General features: G+C 37.0%; 1 protein-coding gene across 1 annotated transcript in view; it reads right to left on the bottom strand.

The window, feature by feature from the left end:
• The window catches only part of LOC122813538 (vitamin D3 hydroxylase-associated protein-like), a gene marked incomplete in the record, with an annotated part of 1,040,187 nt that overhangs the window by 753,979 nt on the left and 263,295 nt on the right, over positions 1-22,913 (bottom strand). Inside the window, 1 exon segment of the mRNA XM_044085913.1 lies at positions 16,209-16,342. Within this exon segment, the coding sequence (XP_043941848.1) occupies positions 16,209-16,342 (134 nt within the window).

The raw sequence follows: 22,913 nt of genomic DNA, 5'->3' as shown, positions 1-22,913 counted from the left end.
GGAGGGGTCAAAATGGAGAGGTGATAAAATCAGCAAGAAAAGGACAGTAGTATTGCTGGAATATAATTCATCCTCAAGACTTAGTGAGTAACTCCACGTGGTGGACCTCTTTTTCAAAAACTCTCCCCAAGACAACATTGATATAGACACTGTATTTTATATAGGATATATCATGCACAGAGGTAGGTGAAAAAATAAAAAAGACAGCTGGGTCCACAAGTCCCAGGATAAAATAGTGCCCAATCCTGATAGGTTCACTGGTGCCAGGGCTTGAAAAATTTGACAGTGTAGAATCCTCAAGACATGGAAACATTCTTACAATAATAGAATAAAGAAGTTCCTTGGAATTAACCTTTCCTCTAGTAAAAATAACCTTAACAAGCTAGCAATCTCCTATGACAATACTGCCAGATTTGTCACTGGCTCTGCTTTCAGAACCCATCACTGTCATAATCTAGAACAACTAGGATGGCTAGAGTTATCAAACCAACTACGTTATAACCAAATAACAGTTGCACACAAGATCCTGTATCAACCTACGAATACCCTAATACTTACTAACCATATCGTCCCCTGCAATAATCTTAAGATCATATGCTCTTCAAACAAACTACTTGTATAAATAAGCAAAACCAACAATATGGCTGGTGACTCCTTGTTCTCTAACACTGTTGGCAAAACCTGGAACTCACTCCCTAGTGACCTGACCTTGCTTTCCTCAATAACACTTTTTAAAAACAAACTGAAACTATACCTCAAAACACATTGGTTATGCCCTTGTGCTAACCCTGACTAACTTCCTCACTTATCGCTGGGTACATGGTACTCTTTCTGTACCAAGTAGGTGCTCCTCTGTTAACCTTTATAGAGAGTGTGTTTTCATATATTAACCTCATGTCATTACAAACATCTTTCTGTATTATTTCCCAAATCATTTCATGTATAAAGATTCTTCAAACAGCAATGCAAAGAAATGTAAATAATTGCTAAATATTTGTGATGTACCTGTATTTTAGAATCACTTATGCAAAATAACTATCTGTGTTCATTGGAGCTTTTCTCCCCGGGCCTCTGCTGAAAATGGACATTTATCCAGTTGGACCAGCCCAGTCAACAAACGTAAAATAAATAAATAAAATAAATAAATAAAAGTGGGATGCATACTATTATGTTGTAAGAGACCATTATGTCTACAGGATTTCCTATAAAGACTAGTTCCAAAGCCAATCCCTGGCTCCTTATAGATACACACATCGAAGGACTCCATAGTATTCTAAGAATGATGCAGAGTGAACCTTAAAAAAGTAGTTGGAGTTACAAGATTTTATAGAATATCTGCATTCTACATCTCAGAGCCCTCCCACAACAGAAAAACATCATCCACAAACCTGCGATAGAAGCACAGGTGACGTCAAAGTAATTATTAGCAAGCACATGCTTGTTTTCCCATTTTGCCAGGACCACACTGGCATAGTTGTTGGCACATGGAGTGCCCATACCTACTCCAACCTGCAGCAAATACAAATCCCCTTCAAAAAGGAATATATTATTCTCTAGAACAATTTCTAGGAACAATGTGAGCAAATCTACCATACATCTGTCATAATCACCATTTTCCAAAAGGTGATCCCTAACCAACTCTATCCCTTGCAATTTCGGAATAGAGGTAAAGAGGGAGACCACATCTATGGTAACTAACAGGCCACCAAAACCTTGTCCTCCTCTGCTCAAACTCACTTAAATCTTCCAAAAAGTGTTTAGTATCCTTTAAAACTGAGGGTGCTTGGTCCAATACTGGTCTCAACTTTTGCTCTATAAAGACAGAGAAAGACTCAATCAACCAGCCCTTACCAGACACTATAGGTCTAAACAATGGTTTGATCTGGTCTTTATGAACCTTAGGAAGTCCCTGAAAGATGGGACCAAAGGGCAAGAAACTTTAAAATAGTTCATCAATTCCAAAGTTATCAAACCACTGCGAAAACAATCATCCAATGCTGAATGACTTCTAGCCTTAATAACCTCTATATAAGAATTATCTATAGTTTCAAATGTATTTTCATCCATTATCATTTAAAATAGACGAAACATAGAAATGCCAATCTATTAAAACCACTGCCTCTCCCTTATCTGCTGGTTTAATAACCAGCTGTAAGTCATTGTGTAGCATAGTCATGGCTTCTTTTTCTGATTCACTCAAATTAAAAAAAAACCTTACTACACATATCAAGATAGGTAGCATTATGCAATTCCATCTCACATTTTTTACAGAATACAGCTAAAGTAGAATGCACTTGTGGTTGATACAAACTTGTTTTTTTTAAACTTGCATCTTTGCTGTTATTACCATTAAACCTTTCAGCATAACATTACGTACATACTTCTTCAAGTCCACTATCGTTTCAGTAATATCTGACCTTTGAGTACGAATAAATAAGAGTCCTCGCTGCAACAGCTATTCTTGTGACTGAGTCAACTTTTTACTAGAAATTTTCCAAACTAAATATTTCTTTCCAATTTTGCATTTTCCTTATCGGACCAAGCTGTTCTCAATCCCCTGAAAGTCTCTGTCTTTTCCATCCTCTGCTCAAGGAACAATGTTTGTTCCCCACCACTGAATAGTGTATAGGTAGTGGTAAAGGGAAAGAGGACGGATTGGTAGCTTATATCTTCCTCCTAACATCCGGTTGGTTGGGCTGTTCGAACTCGTCACCTGATAAGACAGTCGACTGTCTTTCAGGAACAATTTCACCAGTTGAGCTACTCTCATTCGTTGAAATGCTTCCATTAGCAACTGGAGTAGTATCATCCCTAGACTGCTTTAAACCATCATCTGGATCTCGTTGACTGGAACGGGACCATGAAAACATATGCCCCAGCCTAAAATCTGTAACATCACGATTCAGTTTCTTATTTTTCTGAGTTTTTAAATGTTGCTCATACAGATACACATCATCTATCACTGCCTCTAGAGTCACTAAGCATAACTCACCCCAAAACTATGTCAGTAGCTGCCATCATTTCTTATTAATACTGTCCAGAAGCTCTTTCTCTATAGGGCCAAAAAAACTCCAGCAATAAACAAATATAGTCAAAACTTAGCTCTATATTGAGCTGTTGCCATCTATTGAGTACGTCCTTGTAGGTGTCTCCATATGTGGGCATATTAAACACCCTTAGCCACATGGAATAACCCGATGGAACATACAGCCTTCAAAATAAAACCTTTGCCATTGCAGATGCTTTAGTCTGTATAAGTCATTCTCTAGTTCTTTCATACCTGCTCAGAAGGCTCCCTCTTTATATTTTTGAGACTCCTCTGTCAATGCTGAGCTCACTTTCCTTTTGGACAGCAGCAGATTCACTTCCACATGTAGCAGCCTATTAAAATAATCCTCCGGACCACTGTTCAAACTGTCGGGAATATAATTCAGTTCAGTATCATGGTCAACTCCTTCTCCCTTGCTCCCAAGGAAAAACAACACAGTCCAAAAGTAGAATAAAGAAGTTCCTTGGAATTAACCATTTATCTCTTATAACAACCACAAATCACAAAATAAAATAACAAAGGAAGGTATGGAAACTGCACAGTACAGCAAAACTCAGTAAAACAAAAAGTTTTTAACATTGGTAAGCATTTTCACACTACAAGAGTGCTTCTTCAGACCATAAAACAAACTAACAACAACTGGTTTATATCAAAAACACAATCAGATAATAATTAAAGCACTGCCAATTACATTTAAAAATCATTTAAACTTTTTGGGTAGATCCTTCCCTTTTAACAGTGGTCTTAAAGAAACTCTATCATTAATACCAGGGGACCTATCCTCCTGTCCAGGATAATTCAGGCTGGTCTGTAAAATTCCTCAAATCATCTCCCCTTTCTTTAACTCTTACTTTCTCTAAACCCCTAAAACTATTCCTTATGCCAATATCATCCTGGCACAATGGGAAAATAAGTATGTGCTTGCTAATAATGACTTTTTACTTCACCTGTGCTTCTATCGCAGGTTTGTGGATGATGTTTTTCTGTTGTGGGAGGGCTCTGTAGTGTGAATAAGCTTACCAATATTAAAAACTTTTTGTTTTACTGAGTTTTGCTCTACCGTGCCATGTTTCCGTATCTCCGTTTGTTATTTTATTTTGTGATTCTTACAATAATGTTAGGCCAGGCTCAGAGGAGGGATGACCCCCCTATTGTAGAAGGGAGTGGTAATTCACAAAAAAAAAAAAATAACTGACAGGCTAAAACAGAACCATAAAGATGACAGAGCGGACTATTGAGGATAAGGAAGAAATTATGTATTGTTACTGTTATGCAAGAAGCCCAGAATTTTCAGGTAGAAGATATTCAAAAACATTAACAGAGAAATTAGAGGAAAGAAAACTGCTTGGACTAGAAAAACTGTCAAAAGCATCAAATGCAAATTTGTGATTATTAATACAACAGATGCATGAAAAATATTATATAGACCAAGAAACTTTGGCCAGTTTGGAAGAAAAAGCAACAGAGAAAGTACAAAAATATAAAGAACAAAGCCTAAAGATTTTTGAAAGGTATAAAAAAGAAACATCAATATTGGAAAGAAAAAGAGATCCAATATTTATACAAAGGAGAAAACCAAACTAGTCAATACAAAAAAGCAGCTCGAAAGATATCAGAAGAGAAATACAGGCAAAGGCACCCAGATATGGAAAATCTCACAATACAAAAAATAAGATAAGAAAGGGGAATGCAGAACTGAGGATTAGTAAAGTAGAGCTTAAACAAATAGAAGCTGAAGTTATGAAATACCTGTGAAGTGAAGGATTTAGAGTAAAACTCTTAACACAGGCTATGTCATAGCATGACAGAAAAATTAGTCCCCAAATTAAGGAGAAACAGGTGGTTGGTAAGGGTAACATCTAAAGAAGACATATGGACATGGGAAAAAAAGAGATTCAATATAGTGCAATATTTATGCAAAGGAGAAAGCAAAACTAATCAATACAAAAACAGAAGCACCAAAGAATTTGAAGAGAAATAGAGGCAAAAGCATCCAGTTACAGATAATTTCACAATGCAAAAAAATAAGAAAATAAAGGGGAAAGTAGAAAAGAGGATTAGTAATGAAGAAGTTAAAGAAATAGAAACTGAAGTTATGGATTACCTGCCAAGTAAAGACTTTTGTATAGAAAATCCAACTCTGGTAATGTCACAGCATGATGGAATAATGAGTCCCCAAATTAAGGAGGAACAGGTGGAATAGGAAGCATCTGATCATTTGTCACATGAAGATACACTGGAGCCTTCAGCAGGAAATGAGTACAAAAGTTTAGTTTTAGTTGTACAGCAAGCGAAGGAGCAAGAAACAGTGGCAGCTCTGACATAGTTAATGTTGTATAATGCTAGGCCAGTGAGTTCCCATATGAAAAGGCAACAGATGCCGCAGGATGTAGCTGAAGAGAATATGTCACAGGAAGATGTTTCGGAACTTAACTCAAAACACATTTTAAAATATCTTCTCTAAAAACATAGAATGCCACAACCAGGAAAAGAGCAGAACGCCAACCAAGGACAAGAGTTTTAATTAATACAATCATTATGGTACCTTCTAATGGAAGGCAAGAAGCAGAGGTACCAGAACGATTGTATTAATTAAAACTCTTGTCCTTGGTTGGCGTTCTGCTCTTTTCCTGGTTGTGGCATTCTATTTTTTTAGAGATGTTCCAGAACTGTCTGCAGAATGCCTGCAGGAAATGGAGAACAAAGAATGTGCCCACAGTTTAGAAGAAAATGATCTAAGGAAAGAGTTGTTTGTTAATAGAAATGGGTAAACATATTAAGATAAATGAAAGAAATAGATTACATAAAGTCAGTAAGACCTAAAATGTTAGAAGTCTGATAAAACGGATGACCACAGTACTCAAGACTATTAACAGAAGTTCATGTGGTATAACAGAAGTAAATGGGATAAATTACTGTGCAGTTAAATTAACAATAGATAAAGTCTTACCACAAAAAACACAGAGCAATAAGGGAAAGGAAGGGATGAAATCAAATATCACCATGGAAGCATCGAAAAGAGAAAACTATAAAGCACTTTAGACAGGAAATGTCACTGTTAGAAAAGACTGTTAGAAAAGTATAGAAGGGGGAATAGATCAACAAAAATACTTAGAAAGATAAACATGATAAAAGCAATGTGGAGTATCAGAACAGACCAGAATCTATCACACACTATTGCAAATAATAAACTAAATATATCAGCATGGGCAAAAAACCTAAAAGATATGCAGATAAATATAAAGGAAAAGTACAAAATAAACAGTTCAGTAATGACCCATAAAGTTTTATACAGAACTGAGAAACAAAGCAAAAGGAATATAAACAACACCAAAAAAGAAACAATAAACTCATTTTGTAGAAATATCTATGAAAGCCTCATGGAACATAACAAAGATGGATCGATAGAAGAGGTAAAAGAAACAGTAAGAAGTTCAGATGTACATGATATGAAATGGGATGAAGTAACAGCCAGAGAGATTAAAAACAAAATGAAGAAAAGCTCCTAATTACAAAACTCCAAGCTCAGATGCAGTAGCTAACTTTTGGAGAAAATATTAACATCTTTACACAAAGATTTAGCCCTGAGAGGCATTACTTATATGGGCATCCTGAACAAACACCAACTTGGTTAACAACAAGAAAAATGATACTCCTTCTGAAGAGTGAACCTGTGAGCTTTCCTAAAAACTACAGACCAATAACTTGTCTTCCAGTGATGTACAACCTATACACACGGAATTGTTGATGACAGAGTTTATAGTCTTTTAGAAGAAAAGTCAATCAAGGCAATAGAACAATGGACCAAAGGAAGATTTGTTGTTAAATAAAGTCATAATGGAGAATTGAGTGCTTACAAATGTATGATATACCCTACATTGATCATGAAAACAACACATTATCCCAGGGATAAAAATTCAAAGGGGGATATTCCACAGTGAATCTTTGTCACCACTTCTCTTTTGTCTTCTCTTTAACCCATTAAGCCATCTACTTAACAGAGGAAGTCATGGTTACAATTTGGCTCCCAGAAAACAAAAAGTGTAACGACTCTTCTTCTTTTTGTGGATGATTTAAAACTTTATAGCTTATCAGATGAGGAACTGAAAGCACAACTGCAAGTGGTAAAAACATTCTCAGGTGATATAAAATCTCATTTGGTCTTGATAAATGCACAAAATGATATTTAAAGCAGGAAAGCTGCAGCACCAAGAAAATATCAGTCTAAGATAAGAATATGACAGGAGGGAATATATAAATATTGGGGAATTGATGAATGATCGACAATAAAACATGAACAAATATGAACAAAACTCAGTAAGGAATACTTTAGAAGACTAAAATTAATACTGAAAACAGCCCTGGCATCTAAGAACAAAGTCCAAGCTGTAAACTAATTTGCAAACAAGTCTAAGATGACTTCACTCCTTAGTTTAGCAGAAGCCTATCAGTTGCAAGCAGGAATGGATATCAAATCAGAAACAGACAAAAGAAAGCCAGCAACTGAGTGGGCCAAAAACAAAGGAAATGATATAAGGAGAAGGATCAGATGAAAAGCCAAGAAATGTTGAAAAAGAATAAATATAGTTGCAAGTACAGAAAACTACTGGAACAATCTCATGTTGATCAGGATCTGACACAGAAATGGTTAAGGAGAGGTGAATTTAAACCAAAAGATGAAAGGTTAATATTGGTGGCCCAGGATAGTGGAGTACATACACATTGGTTTGCAAAGTCCATTGAACATGTTGGAGAAACAGATAAATGCAGGTTTTGTAAAGATAGAAATGGAAACAGTCACATATCTTGTTGTGGGATGTGACAGTTACAGACAAGACAGCTTAGCCATTTTAACAATTACTGGTTTTGGCATTAAAAAGCATTTTTGGCAGGGTATACTGTAGGAAACTGTTATGGCTGGTATTACTGACTTAACTGTAATCTTCAGTAGTATAAAGAGAAATAAATGGTTTCCAAGGCACATAACTGAAATTCTGAAGCATAGTGGCAAGTCAGGAGTGCAGCATATGAAAGTAAAGTACAATAAATCCTCATGCACATATAAACGAGGAGCAGCAACAACAGAGTCAGTAAATTACCGTACGGTAAGCATCCAAATATTGGCCACAGTTCAGTGAGTGTTAGGCATACCTCTCAACTGTACAGATTTTAGAAAAATGTCCAGATTTTTGCCTCTTATTTTAGTCTATTTCTCATAAAATTGTGGTTTTCTCTCAAATCACTGGCAAAACTTTGAGGGCTGAAGTCTGAAAATAATGGCAGACATTTGATTTATTGATTTTATACCCTTTAGAAAATTCATACTAATGCAAAACATGGTATTCTATCAACTGTCTAAGTTTGTAAGAGCAACATTTAAAAAGTACCCTTTTTGGGGGCCTTTGTCTCTTGTTATTTACGGCTTTGCCCAGATTTATTGCTCTTAGTGGTTAAGAGGTATGGAGCTAGGCACATCCGCCAAGTCATTAAAAGCACATGTTGCTTCTATCCATTTATTTATTTATTTAGGTTGAAAAGTAAAATACTGCTGCACAATAGACTATAAAAAACAATGTTTAATAAGTATGCTTTTAAATAAAACTACCATCAAGGTTTCAAAGACTTTTCTGAACATAATCCTAAGTAATTTACCAGAAATTCAACCCTTAATTAAGCCACAGAAGAAACATAAGGGAAACAAAATATATGCAATCAATTGCATGCTGGATAATACTGTGCCATGTACAGTAAGCTCACCTTAAGAGAATCCAAGTTTGGGACTGTTGATCTCAACAAGCCGTGGGAAGGTCTGATATCAGAATAAATTCCTACTACAACACTAGCAGAAAAAAAAGTTCTCACTATAATACACAAGTTTTTAATCAGCTCGAGGATAGGGGCTATGCATTTGTGACATCACTTAATGGGCGACTCCTTGCATGTTTTCAGTTAAATGCAAAAATTGCCGTGGTGTGTTAGTTTGGGGGTGGGAACCTGAAGGAAAACTATGGCTCATTAGTAGCTATTCTGGAGTCAGGTTGTGGGACTAATCAGAAAATGCTTTATGGCATGAGATTTATTTTCTGTCAGCTAAGGATTTATGCTAAGGCAGCAAATTGTTAGCAAATTGTCTAACTTAAGAAAAACAGTCGGATCAAGTGCATTTAAGTGCAACATTGCTAGTTCTTTGGACTGCCATCAGGAAATAGGGAAGAAAAATACACAAATAGTGAGAAATTCAGAATGTTATCCCGTTGTTCTCCTTTAAAATATAAAGACATGGCCTTGAACCCACAGCTGTAAAAAGTGTAAATATTTTAGTTCTCAGACTGAATTTCCCATATCTCAGTGGTTGTTATTTTCCTGTAAGATCACAATGTTTCAAGTTACTACATATTCTTAATGAATTAGATTACTGGATATGAGAATGGATGAGTAAATATCATGCCTGGAACATTGGGTTCCTACATCCGTCCTAGTGACTGTGCAATCTTCTTTATCTGAACAAAGTGCAAAGATAGTAAGTAATAATTTGAGCATTAATGCCTTTAGTCAGTGGAGTTATAGTCTATGCAAATGATATGAGTGTCACTGGAAAAGTGAATCTTAGGAGTATCATTTATCTATTGCAAACACAAGTGGCATTAATGCATTTAATTGCTTTGTAAACAGCCTGTGTTTTAGCTTAGTTATTGACATCTGTAGTGATTTACATAATGAGTTATGCTTGGCAATTTCTTTTCATAAATAAAGCTTTTAAACTTCATTCAAAGTATATGGCCATGGCATTCTTATCCATCTATTCTCAAACAAACCTTACATTTCAACCTGATACACCGCTAATGACAAGATTAAAAACAATTTCAGTGTTTATCTCATTATAAAAGAAAATATGACATATGAAGCACAGCAAGAAATGGAAAAATCTTTTAAGTAGGAAAAGAGTGGCATCTCCACTAAAAGAGCAAAAAGGAAAGCAAATAGCTATTATAAAAAGAGAAGAAGTGACATGAGTGATACAAAGCATCTCTGGTAACATAATGATATGACCCATACATTCATACTTATAGTACTGCTGGAAGATCTGAATCATTTCCAAGATGGGTACTTACGTATTATCGCAACCAGATTTTTGCGGTTGCGAATTTAGCATACTTCCGTACAAATGAGGCCATGAACCACTGTAAGGTGGTATTCAGAGTCTGTTTTGCTGTGGATTAGCTTTGCATTAGAGGGTCTGTGAAGTGGAAGACAAACATTTGAGGAAACCCGCTTCCTGTTTTCAGCGTGCATTACACACGCAAGCTTGAATTATAATGCCTGCTGTCGTTCTGAACGGATTCTTTTGACTGCGTGGAAGGAGGCCTTCAGAGAAGGCAAGGACAGACCCTGTAATGATGGTTTTGGTCACTTTTTTTCTTTTTTGGGGGAGGACAATTTGTAAAGAAATCTTCAGGGTAAAATTAAAAAAAGCTGCTAACAGCCACAAAGTACAGGAAGAAAAGCATTATCCGGCAATAAGATGTTTTGGGAAGTGTTCTTACTACGTGTAATCATGAAGTGATTTTGAGTTTATCTGTCTTTATTTGTAAAGTATGGCCATGGGGACACTTTGTTAGCACCTTAACTGAAATTATTGACTGCAGTTTGTGTAAATCAGCACTTTACGTAACCTAAGAAAGGCAGCAATCCTTGCCCTTGACAGATTTACAATCTCCTAATCAGGGCCGGTGTTAGCATTTTGGGGGCCTCCAGCAAATGTCAAGTTGGGGTCCCCTTAGGCACTTCCAGTATAGGTATCATCCTGTCGATGCCACACCTCCTAAGAAATATTTTAGTTTCTACTGCAAACTTTTAGGAGTAGTACGCACAGACAGACTTTAGCTACAAGCTGTTACATTACAATAGGCCTATATACCACACTTTGTTGACCTGTCTAACAAAGGGACACTTACAGTTACTGGCATTTAGTTGCAACAAAGATACATTACAACAACTATAAGTGCAGGTCTGGCCTTAAATGAAGTGATGACTAGGCCTACTGTTTCAACACCCCCCACACACCCTCCAGTCCTCTCCTCTGACCCCCCCCCCCCTTTTGGGCTTCCCATACCATGCAGATTACTTTTTCCTTCCTTTTTTTTTTACATTTTGCCTTACTCTCAGCTTTTTCAAGAAGCCATAACTTTCTCTTGCTCTGACGTGCATTTTTCAGTTGTTTTTTTTTTCTTTTTACAGAAAGTTTTCATCCAATAATGGCTGGAACACAAATTATTATTAAGGAAAGAAATTCATTGTTGCTGTTCAGCTTTAGTTTTCTTCGCATTCTTTCAGCACACCTTTCCTGACCAAGTCAGCACAGTAATAACTATTAAGGAAATAACTCAATTAAGTTGGTGCCCCCATGGCCATAGGGGTTATATATGTGCCCTGGGATGCATTTTAGAAGATATTTTCAGTATTTTACTCCAATGGTGGCCTAAACAAAAATCATGAAAAAGAAAATACTTTCAGTCTTATTTTTTTCTTTCAAGGAAGACATAAGTTGTGCCCAAGGCTTAATGTTCAAAGCTGACAAAATAGTAACTCACAATAAACTAACAAGCCAGTTGTGGGACTACATAGGTCTTATCTGGGAATACTGCCTCCTTCCCTAACCCCCCACAAAAGACAGTCACTGCCTATATATCCCTCTGGTGTTAGACTAGGATGAAAGTAGAGGTTTAAATTGCCATAGTCGTATATTTCAAGTGACTGCTGATATATGTATACATAGCATGCTTCCTCAATCCTAACCCTCAAAGTCAGCCCCATGTATATGTGCCTGATGTGTGATTGTGAGAATTATTTCTGTAATATATTCTAATTTGTTGATCTTAGACAGTACACCACCCCTACACAAGCTATAGTAACCTCCTTTTTACACCTCTGAGTTCTGCGAAAAAAGTAAATAAACAATGACCACACTGTCCTCAGCTCAAACACTAGCTATAATGACTTCATGTGCACACCTCTAAGGTTTGACTGTGATGAAAATTAAAGTTGTAATAACCACACAATCCCCAGACCCCCAGCAGCTTTCTGTACACACACATTTGATTGAGCAGGGCTGGTTTTAGAATGGGTGTGGCTGAAACCAAAGGCTATTATCAACTTTATCCTAAAAGGGTCATATCTCAGCATTGTTGGGTAAGTCACTTATTTACCTCATTGAGGAGTAATGCATACCTGTCACGTTCCCTGATTTCACAGACCTTACCTGATTTTGTTCATACTTCTGCTTTCTCCTTCACAAAAGGTTTGATTTGCTGGTAAATCATTCAGGATTACAGTCAATAAATCCAGACATCTGTTTTATACTTATTGTCCAAAAATATGTGTTGATGCAAAAGGTATTATTCTACTAACTTTTTAAGTGCATTAGAGTAATAGTTAAAATGTAGTCCTGATTTTGAGCATTTATTCTTATTTTTAGGATTGCACTTCATTCTTAAGCAAATAAATTGAGAGTTATAGTATCTGGTGTTCTGGTATTATTTATAAAACTCCCTGAAATTGAAAACCATCCCTGGTGATCAGAAGCATCAGCTCTTCTTAAAATCCAAACTTTGCACTGAGATCAGTCACTCTGGGCTGCTGATCTCTCTAGTGCTTACCTTGGTCACTCTGGGCTGCTAATCTCTCTTGTGCTTATCTTGGTCACTCTGGGCTGCTGAACTCTATAGTACTTATCTTGGTCATGTTCATTATCAGCTTCATCCTAACAGGGTCATATCACAGCCCTGTTCAGGTTAAAGAGCATAATTAGTAAATTAATACATTTTTCCCCAACCAGTTTTGTGCCCCCCCACCCAGTCAAGGATGATTAAGGGGGGGGGGGCTCTGCAGCCACAGGTATAGCAGGGACCTAAAGCTGGCTATGTAGTTAGTTTTAGTGGAGAAAATGTCCAACAGCAGGATGTAACTGAATCAGGGGCACTATGTCAGTGATAAAATATTTAATGAATTCTGATGCCTATTAGTTGACAAAACACTGCTAATACAACTAGAAATATCTTTGAATTTTAAAGGAAGTATAAATGAGAGTTATTATCCATGTGGTTTATTAAGTATACAAGAATGCTGTACTAGCTTTTGTTGGTTTGACAGGCATGTAACAAAATATCAGGGTAAGAACTTGCTGTGGTTGGGGGCCCCCAGCGACCTCAGGGTTCACTGGTGCCTAAAGCCAGCTATGCTCTTAACGTCGCAGGCTGTATTTGGTAACTCATTTTTCCAGTATCTGACATCGTCTTGACAAATGCAGGCACTGCAAAGCGGAGCACCACTGTGTAGTTTCAAGAGCAAAGAGGTACAAACTCGCACCCTTTCTCCTCTTCGTAGCTCATACCCACATTGACAGAATAATGTTTTCTTCTTCAGAGACCCCTTTATAGATTAAACAACCTATTTCTGCACACACCTACCAAATTATGGCAGTGCAGAAATCTGGTTGCGATAATACGTAAGTACCCCAAGATGACTATGCAGGCATATGTATGTGTATGGCACTGTCCATGCATGGGTTTAGATGAGTGTGTTGTAGGGTTTTGTAATGCAATAAGTAAAAATGCCCAGTTAGCTGAACAGAAGGAGACAAGAGTGTGACATAGCAGTGGTTCTCCTACCTCAGTGTCAGGTCTGAGGTGAAGCCATCTCATTCTATCCATGTTGCTATGTTTGCACATCATCGCTTGCCAGCATGTAATGTGACACTTTGATATCTATTCTATATTCTAGGTGTCTGTACTTTAAAAGCAATACATGTGATCAGATATGCTGTTCCAGTCTGGCAGAGTGCTCAGTAATCCAAGGATAAGGCATCTGTCAGTGCATGGTTACCTAGAAGCATAAGTGAACCAGATAACTAATCCTTATGCCTGACTTTTCTTCCTGATTATTCTCCCTGGTATGTAATCCTTGCAGCCATGTTAATTTCTTTGATGGCATTGCATACAGTAGTTTTGCAGTGAGATATTAATAGTATTTTAATACCTGTAGCTACCAATCAGGACCCTTTAACAGTCATAGTCTTGTGAAAGTGACCACCACTTCTATTTTGATAAAATGTGTCATACCTCAGTTTTTTCTCTGACTCCACACACCTTCTGCCACTGACAGCCACACTTTCCTCATGAAGTCATCTTTCTCCTTCTATGTGGTAGCAAATCCTTCCATAAGGTTGTAACAGGTGGCCCTATACTGTCAAATGCAAAACCCAGAGTCTAATGATTTCCAAATTCCACTACATAGACAGACAGTTTGCAAAGTGCACAAATTTCTTCCACTGCTGAACTCAAACTCAACATCTCATTCATAAAATACAGCAGGAAATGTCTTCTACTGCTTAATGGTCACTAATTAAATTCTGTAGAACTCTCTTCCATTTAGACTCAGTTTTAAGGGAGTCCAAATGCAATAATCACACTTTCTTTCACAGTGCCTGGCTGGCTTTTCATGTTAAACCCCTTCATCAGGTAAGATACTAATTCAACTATCTTATTATGATTGTCATTCATTTACTAGAAAATACTTAATTGAGAAACACAAATGACTGATCATAAAAGAGCGAGCAGACAAATGAGTGAGTACACATTTGTGAGAATCACATTTGGTTGAATTCAAGCTTTATATATTGTAGGTGTGTAGGAGTCTGCAGGAAAAGGAATGGTTGACTGAAAAAGTAGTGGTTTTGAAAATGTGCAAACCTGCATTATACCAATTAGCATGTATGTGTGAGTGCTGGTAAGTTACGGTTATGGTTAGGTAAAGGGGTAGATTTAGTGTTGTGCCTGATTGGTGGTGTAGGTCTTCTGTGTCCTTTTGTCTTGATTAGTGGCACTGTTAGGGAATGAGGTTTTAGTAACATAATGTGTAGGGTAAGGGGTTGGGACAGGACTAGGGTTAGGGGTAGCGCACAAGTAAGGTGCTGCTGGGGGTGGGGATGAAGCCCTGCATTGACTGGATTAGTACTGGCATAAAAAACTGACATTAGAATAGAACATTTTGATAATTGACAAATTTGGTGTATCACAAACATTAAAACACCAAAACCAATAAATAATTACACTTGCTGCCCTGTCTTGATTTCTCCCAGTCTAGCACAGCTTTAGGGTCATACTTTTTTTTTGTTTGTTTGTAATATCAACAGCAGTATCATTACTCATCTAATCTTAAAACATGTTCCACAATGTTATATGACTGAATGATCGTTTGGTACTTTCTTGCTGTGAAACCTACAGCAATTTCCTGATTTGCAACGAGGCATTACTTGGCAGCTGTCTGAAAGAAACTCACATGTAAGGATTTGTAAAAGTTTGTTTAGCTGGATTTTTACACAAGCACACACACACACACACACATATATATATATATATATATATATATATATATATATATATATATATATATATATATATATATACACACACACACACACACACACACACACACACACACACACACATATATACTGTATACTTATTTATTTATATAGAGAGAGGCAGAGGTAAAACAAAAATCCATAAAATCATATATTTCGAATAAATATATATTTTTCTCTCCCTCCTTTCTAAAACCATTATCAGGCAATCATAGTCTGTAGTAAGACAGTTATAGGTAGTAATACAAAATAATTTCATGTGTGAATTTGACAGATAGTTACCATATTCAAATGGATGTTACTACCAAACAAATTTTCTGTTGCAGCTTCTTATATGGTTAGCCCTAATGGTTATTCACTATCTTGATCATTTATTTGAAGACTTTCAAACTGAGATTTAAAACAAGAGATATGGAAACATGCAGCAGGCTTATCCAAAATTGACATCAGACTTTTAAAAGAAACTGTACAACCTAACCGCCAATCTCAAGAGGGATCTTTAGTGGTAGCAAAAATAAACATTTTCATAAAATTTACCTAGAAGTGTAAAGATTAAATCAAATTTACTTCCTGCAGTACATTAGTACACATATCTAAAACAGCTTAATCCCAAGGAGTAGTTAATGTATGATGCACTCAGAACAATCCTTTTTTCACTCTGGTTTGACTTAATACCATTAAAACTTATTATCAAATATCTTGTCAAATAAAGTATAAAAAAGATACACCTTGGCTTACCATATCAAGGTTTGCGAGACATTTGTGGCTACGAATGGTATAGCACCACATTTCTTCAAAACTTGGACAATCACACTATCCTCCAAAAGTGGCTGGTCTAGTCGCTTTAATATCCCTGTGGTACTACTATGGCCCTTAAGAAAACAAGGAGTAATGTTATAGCATTACCGGTGTGAAATGTAAACAGGTCTTATTTTAATTTGCCAATACACACAAATATATTCTTATGGATGTACGGTGACGTGAACCTAATGTATAAGACTACTACTGGAATTAGTATATTGCACAGTACTAATGCACCCCTATGTGACATTGTTGAAGAAATAACCTGGGCATATTTGCAAGACTGACAATTCTGCATTAGCAATATTAGAGCACATGTTTCATTTGTAAAATAAATGAGACTCGATATTAAAGTATTACTGCAACCAAATTTCATAAGTCACATAAATTGTTTTGTTTGTGCGAAAAGAGGTTTCTTAAGCTTGAAAGGGGTGTGTGTGTAAGTAAGTAGTAATGTCTCACTGACAATTTAAGGTAGGGCCAGGAATAACTGTCAGTTTTTCTACTCCTAAGTGGCGTGTGTCATTTTCTTGGTGAACACCACCGTGCTACACTGCATCACAAATCCTGCTTTGCTGATTCCAACCTCAGCAAAGGGAATTCACTCAGGAATATTCCAAATGTGTGACTGTTCAGGGCCACTAAGCATGAAAACCAAAGGTGCCTGCAACAAATACTGAGTAAAGGGGCACTGATTCCTCAGGGACTCCTGCCTTTATCCCCAGTGGGAGTCCCGTGACAGGAGTGATAATTCTTATCCTGCTTCATACAGACAGTCCCATTCATCTTAAGTTGTTTACTGGCAGCAGCCACTTACAGTACTACAAAGAGGTGCTGTAAATGCTGAATGATTCACACACAGATCTCCAAAATCTAACAATCACACATTATAGTGTGTACATGTAAACAGATTTTAAATAGCCGAGTTGTATTGTTGGTAATGCGGTGAGTTGCATGACTTCAAACAGTAAGGAAGATTGAGAAGCAACAGACCTGTTTATAACTGGGGAAAGGATGTTACCCAGGGAGAGGAATTTACACATTATTCCTCTTCCCATGTGAAAAACAATGAGACAGAATAGTACTGAAGAGTGTACACATCCCTCCTTAGGTTAGCAGACCTCGTTTTGCACAAACAGTGCAATTTATGAGACTACTGAAATCTGGTTGCGATAATATGCAAGTACCTGAGAACTCTTTCACAGCCACAATGAGCCACAACTCCACTGACTATGTATATATATATATATATATATATATATATATATATATATATATATATATATATATATATATATATATATATATGTATATACAAATGTTGACATGGGATTTCCCTGAAGCAGAGCAAACCAACTACAAGTGTTTTAGCAGGGGGCATTGGTGGCTGTACCACCCCTACACCAGTGGTAATTATACATACTTGCTCTGAGATCCCACAGTCTCCAGGGTAATGAAAATTCACCTATCTGGGAAGTTTCCATCTCACACACCTGTTCACTGTGTGCATTGATTAAATGATGTCGACCAAACAGGTGTATGTGTACAGTCAATCCAGTGCCCTTCACCTAATATATATATATATATATATATATATATATATATATATATATATATATAGATATATACACGTGTGTGTGTGTGTGTGTGTATGTGTGTGTGCGCGCATATATGCGTATATATAAAACCTGATATCTCATGAAGCGCTCTGAAAGCATGCATTCTTTCAACTCTTAGGCTAAACTTGCTACCATTTTGTCTACCACTGTAAAAGCACATGACTAGTTTCTTGATTGGTAGACAACTTTGTGGGAGGGGAAGTAAGTCACACCTGCACATTTGAGCACAATTTGAAGATTACATCTTGTGGAACTAGATAGAATGTACAGTAAACTCTCAGTTAACCAGAACTCAAGCAACCAAAGCTCTCGAGCAACCAAAAAATAAATAAAAAATCGAAGAAATACAGTACAATTTTCATGTGCTGCACTTTCTCTTTCCCCCCTACAGAAATATACCTTACATTTTTAAAGTTTTAGAGTTTTAAAAAGGAAGACAGGAATAAATTTCCTCTCTCCTCAACCTAAGAACAAGTCAAATCAAACAAATAGTATAGGGTACAGTATTAGTCAGGCCTATTTTTAATAGTAACTATCAAGCAAAGCAGAAACTACAGTTATCTGGCATCCACCAATCCCCATGGGTGCTGGTTAACTGAGGGTTTACTGTATGCTCTTTTAACAAAAGGTATAACCTTGAGTCCAGCGACTTCCTTTTTGACTGGCAGGTAAATTTTTAGAGGTAATAATTAAGACTAAATCACTTGCAGCTGCTTGCACAGTATGCAGTATTACATAGAGCAAGGCAGGAGCAAAATCTATATTCTGTAAGAATTTGAGTTGACTTTGCTGATATTTCACATTTGTTGGCATAGGCATTAAAATATTTTAGTCTGCATATATACACAAGTGAGAACTGGTGGTGGGAGCAAACATGCCATGTTCATTCAGCACACAAAAGAGCACATACATATCAGTTACATATCAGTAACGTCTGGAAGAGTATCTGTCAAAGCAGTACTGTAATGATGAAACTATGATTAAAAGCATAAGCTAAATGCAATTTAAAATGTATTTCTTATGATGCACACTTATAAATCAATATATTTTGCTGGAAAGAGCCTTTGTGTGATGTGAATAGCAACAAGGAGAACAAGTGAAACTTCCTTTACACTTCATTGTTTGCTGTTAATTCCTGCTAACATGTCATCTCCATGTATGTGATGAACATGGGTATTGTTTTGCAATTAATAGTCAAGAAGGTGGCAGTTGGAAATTACTGTTATCGTCATATATACCATCATTTTGTCTGGTTGCAAATTAAAATATTTCAAAAGACATCATGAGTCATTACTAAAAGAACAAACTTTTTTTATTTCTTATGTAATTGCTAACTGGCTTGTTAATATAAAATGTATCCAGTGTACCTCAGTAGTACAGACAATGTTGAAACAAGACAGCAATAGCTTAACTTTACTTAAGTCTAAAAGCAGACGCTGGTAAGGAATAGAAGTGAACTTATCAATCAAATATAGCAGCCTCTCTCCCTAAACATTGAGATAATTGCCTATTGATCATTGGACATTATGCTTAAGAAGGACAGGAATGTATAACCAGACCATTTTGTCCACTCATATTTTTCTCAATTAGAACTAACAGATGTTCATGATAGGTCATCTTATTGGCATGGGGAACAAGCTGTCCATCAAACAATGGTAGTCAATAATACAATTAGTCTAGATACAGAGGCCTGATTACAGAATTACAAAAGTAATATTTGAGATGTCATTTAACTGGGCAGGGAAGAGTGCTGGAAGGGAAGAGTGGAAGAGACATTCACAGGTTTGTCATCTATTACAAACTGGAAGATGGGTTTGGGTGGAGCAAAGGAATATGTGAGTCCATCCAAACTTGTATAATTCCACAGAAGGCTAGTGTCTATGTCTTAGGTTGTAGCTGTGCAGTACAACACCTCCTGGCTGCCAGTTTCCATACTTATAGCTTGCTGGTTATTTTAACATTAATTAAAACAAGTAAATAAATAATCCTTATCAGAAGAAAGGGAACCTAGGAAAAGTAATGCGTACATACAGGGTATAGTCCTAAACATGAACTAGGCATTGTTTCAACAAAAATAACTTTGAATATGTTGAGAATATATGGCATATATTTTAACTTTTAATTGACTGTAGTCAGTATAACTGGTAAATCTAATGATTGAACAAACACTTGATTATAGTTGTGTTTTTCATTAACAACCTGCAATGTCTGTTAAAAGAATTTGCTCATTCCTGGTATACAATGACTTTCTCAAGGCTGAAGCATAGCAATCATAAAACCAAAACAATAGAAAACAAATCAGCTAATTTCATAGCTGCAGTCAGGCAGTCAGGGGCATAGATTATTGAGATTTATTCTTCCTAGCAAGGCAAGTAACAATGTCATATAGTCTAATGGTAAATCCTCCAAAACTAGTACTCATCATATTTGACTATTAAAATATTTCCTTTCATTCGTTTTTGATAAACAGCAACCTGGTCTTTACCAGCTATAACTTCAGCAGTAGGAACTTGTTTGATGGTATCCACATAGAAGGCCTGCTGCAGTAAGGTCTTTGATACTTTGCTGGAAGCTATGACTCTCTGGCTGTTTCTAAGCAAAGCAGATCTTGGTGATAAGGAAGACTGTAACAAATTATATTCTGGAAAGTATTTCCTCTTTGAACTTTATTTTGCCTTGCGTTTGCGTTTTTTTCTTCTCGTACCTCAAACCATGGAATGAGTTTTATCTGCATATAGAATGCCCATATATAGACATTACTTAGGACTAACTAAAATCCTGCATTTTGCTTCAAGATTACATGCAGTTCTGTAAACAGTCCAATTGAATATATAATGTATTTTTTATGAATTACCTTATGGTGTTTGTTTCCTAAAGGGAACTGATGACAAGAAAAGGAAATGGTTATCAGCAGTGATGAGACTGGAATTCAAAGTTCAAAGGTTAAATTTCTGACTCACAGCACTAATAAGATCATGTCTGAATATCATCCATTGGGATCAGTGCATTACCCAAGGAAAACAAACCTAAATAAATACATAAACAAGAGCCAGTAAAGTATCTGAAGTCTCATTAACTAAGTCTGATTAAAATAAACGTGTCAATGCTTATGTAAATATTAGCTTTCCTTTTGAACTCACAATACTAGACAGTCTGATGTCTTTTGATAAGCTCTTTCAGAATTTGGTAGTTTTAACATAAAAGGCTCTAAGCCTAGTCATAGTTTTGAAGCAATCTAAGTGCAGTAACAAAGTATTATTCTGAGTACTGTAACAGATAATAAGGTGGAATTCATGTCTGCCAAAAAGTGAGCTGAGAAACCCAATAAAACGTTAACAGGTGCTTAGGTCAAGGACTGTGTAAATGTAGTTCTGTTTGGGGGGAAAGTTTTATTGCTTACACATTGTACATCCACTATCGTAGCCAGACTGTACAGTATGATATGTTATCGATAGCAGCTTCACATCATACAGGTGGCATGGCTTACTGTTAACATGTTGTAGGCATGTAGTGTCAGGTCCTGGTTATGGGATTTGCAGCAGTTGGTATTATCTTGCAGGGCAGACCTGTTTGGCTGGGGGGGGGGGGTATCGATACATGTCAGACATATGATGCTGAATCCCCATTAACAATGCTTGTGGTCATATATGTCTTTGGCCCACTCGGGTATCATAGAGAAACTTACCAGCTTAAATGTAAACCCATATGTCACAAGATGGGTTGCAAACTGGCTAAAGGACAGAACCCACAGGGTTAGAGTTGCTGGAGCCATGTCAGACTTCAGTCCTTGGCCCCTATTGTTTCGCATCTACTTCTCAAAGTACAGGCAAACATAGGAGGACTATGGATGACTGCAAACTGGGTGCCATAGTGGATAGTACATCGGACACAGACATCCTTCAGAGGGTCTTAGCTGGTGCCAGAGCCATGGCCTGAAGTTAAATGCAAAAAGTGTATAGTCATACCCTGGAAAAACAAGGTAACCCCAAGCTACCATATAGATGGCAACCCACTAAGCACAGAAGAGGTTATCAGACCTGTACCTACCAGGTTGACAGTGGCCTCTCGTTTGACACTCACGTTGCTAAAGTGGTTCCAAAGACCTTCTACATTGCCCATCTGATCATGAAGGATTCACATCCAGATCAAGTGAGGTCATTGTTCCCCTGTACTCTTCACTTATCAGACCAGTGATCGAGTACAATGCCCCCATTCATGTATGTCACCCAACACCTGCAGCAATTAAACCTGTCACATACTGCCAGACTGAAGAAACTCCAACTCTATTCAGTTGCATACCATCTGCTCAAAAATCCAAATCCACCAGAACCACTAGAGCAAGTGACTTAAACGATATAAATAGGACATGCTGGAGGGATAGATTTATCACCCAGAGACTCCCATGCTGTGAAATAAAAATGTCCATGTGAGGCAGAGCACCCTCGCTGCTCTGTTCAAGAGAAATCTTGACCGGTGGATGGGAGATCGTGTTTTTACCGGGAATCATCTCTGTGTCACTGCTGGACAGAGGCACAACAAACTAATGGGCACATTATTTCTAACATAAGGGTGGGAAGCCACATAACTTAGGGCAGATAGCCTAGTATAAACCTATGAACCTATGAGCCTATGGGTCCCTATCAAATGATAGAAAGCTCATTTGATAGAAACACATTTCACTGACACCATAAAATAGAAAGCTCAAAACACTGAAAATGATATATGCCCTTTTCCCCATGGTAGTGCGATCCTGGAGTTAGTATATATATAGTTGGGGGGTGTGGGGGCATAGCCCCCACATAGTTTATGTAAATATTTTCTCCAAACAGTTATTCATTGTAGTTATAAGTATCCATGTGTAGTTATAAGTATCCATGTGTAGGGTTTAAAATGTATGAAGTATGTGGGGGGCTATGCCCCCCACACCCCCCCTAACTATAAATGCTATCTCCAGGATCACACTACCGTGGGAAAAAGGGCATACAGCATTTTCAGTGTTTTGAGTTTCAGTCAAATGAGTTTT

The sequence above is a fragment of the Protopterus annectens genome, chromosome 10.part0 (assembly GCF_019279795.1).
Source record: "Protopterus annectens isolate FY-2018-M chromosome 10.part0, PAN1.0, whole genome shotgun sequence".
In the NCBI taxonomy this organism is placed as follows: Eukaryota; Metazoa; Chordata; order Ceratodontiformes; family Protopteridae; genus Protopterus; species Protopterus annectens.
The sequence above is the reverse complement of the archived record's forward strand: the minus strand, read 5'-3'. Positions and strand labels throughout refer to the sequence as shown.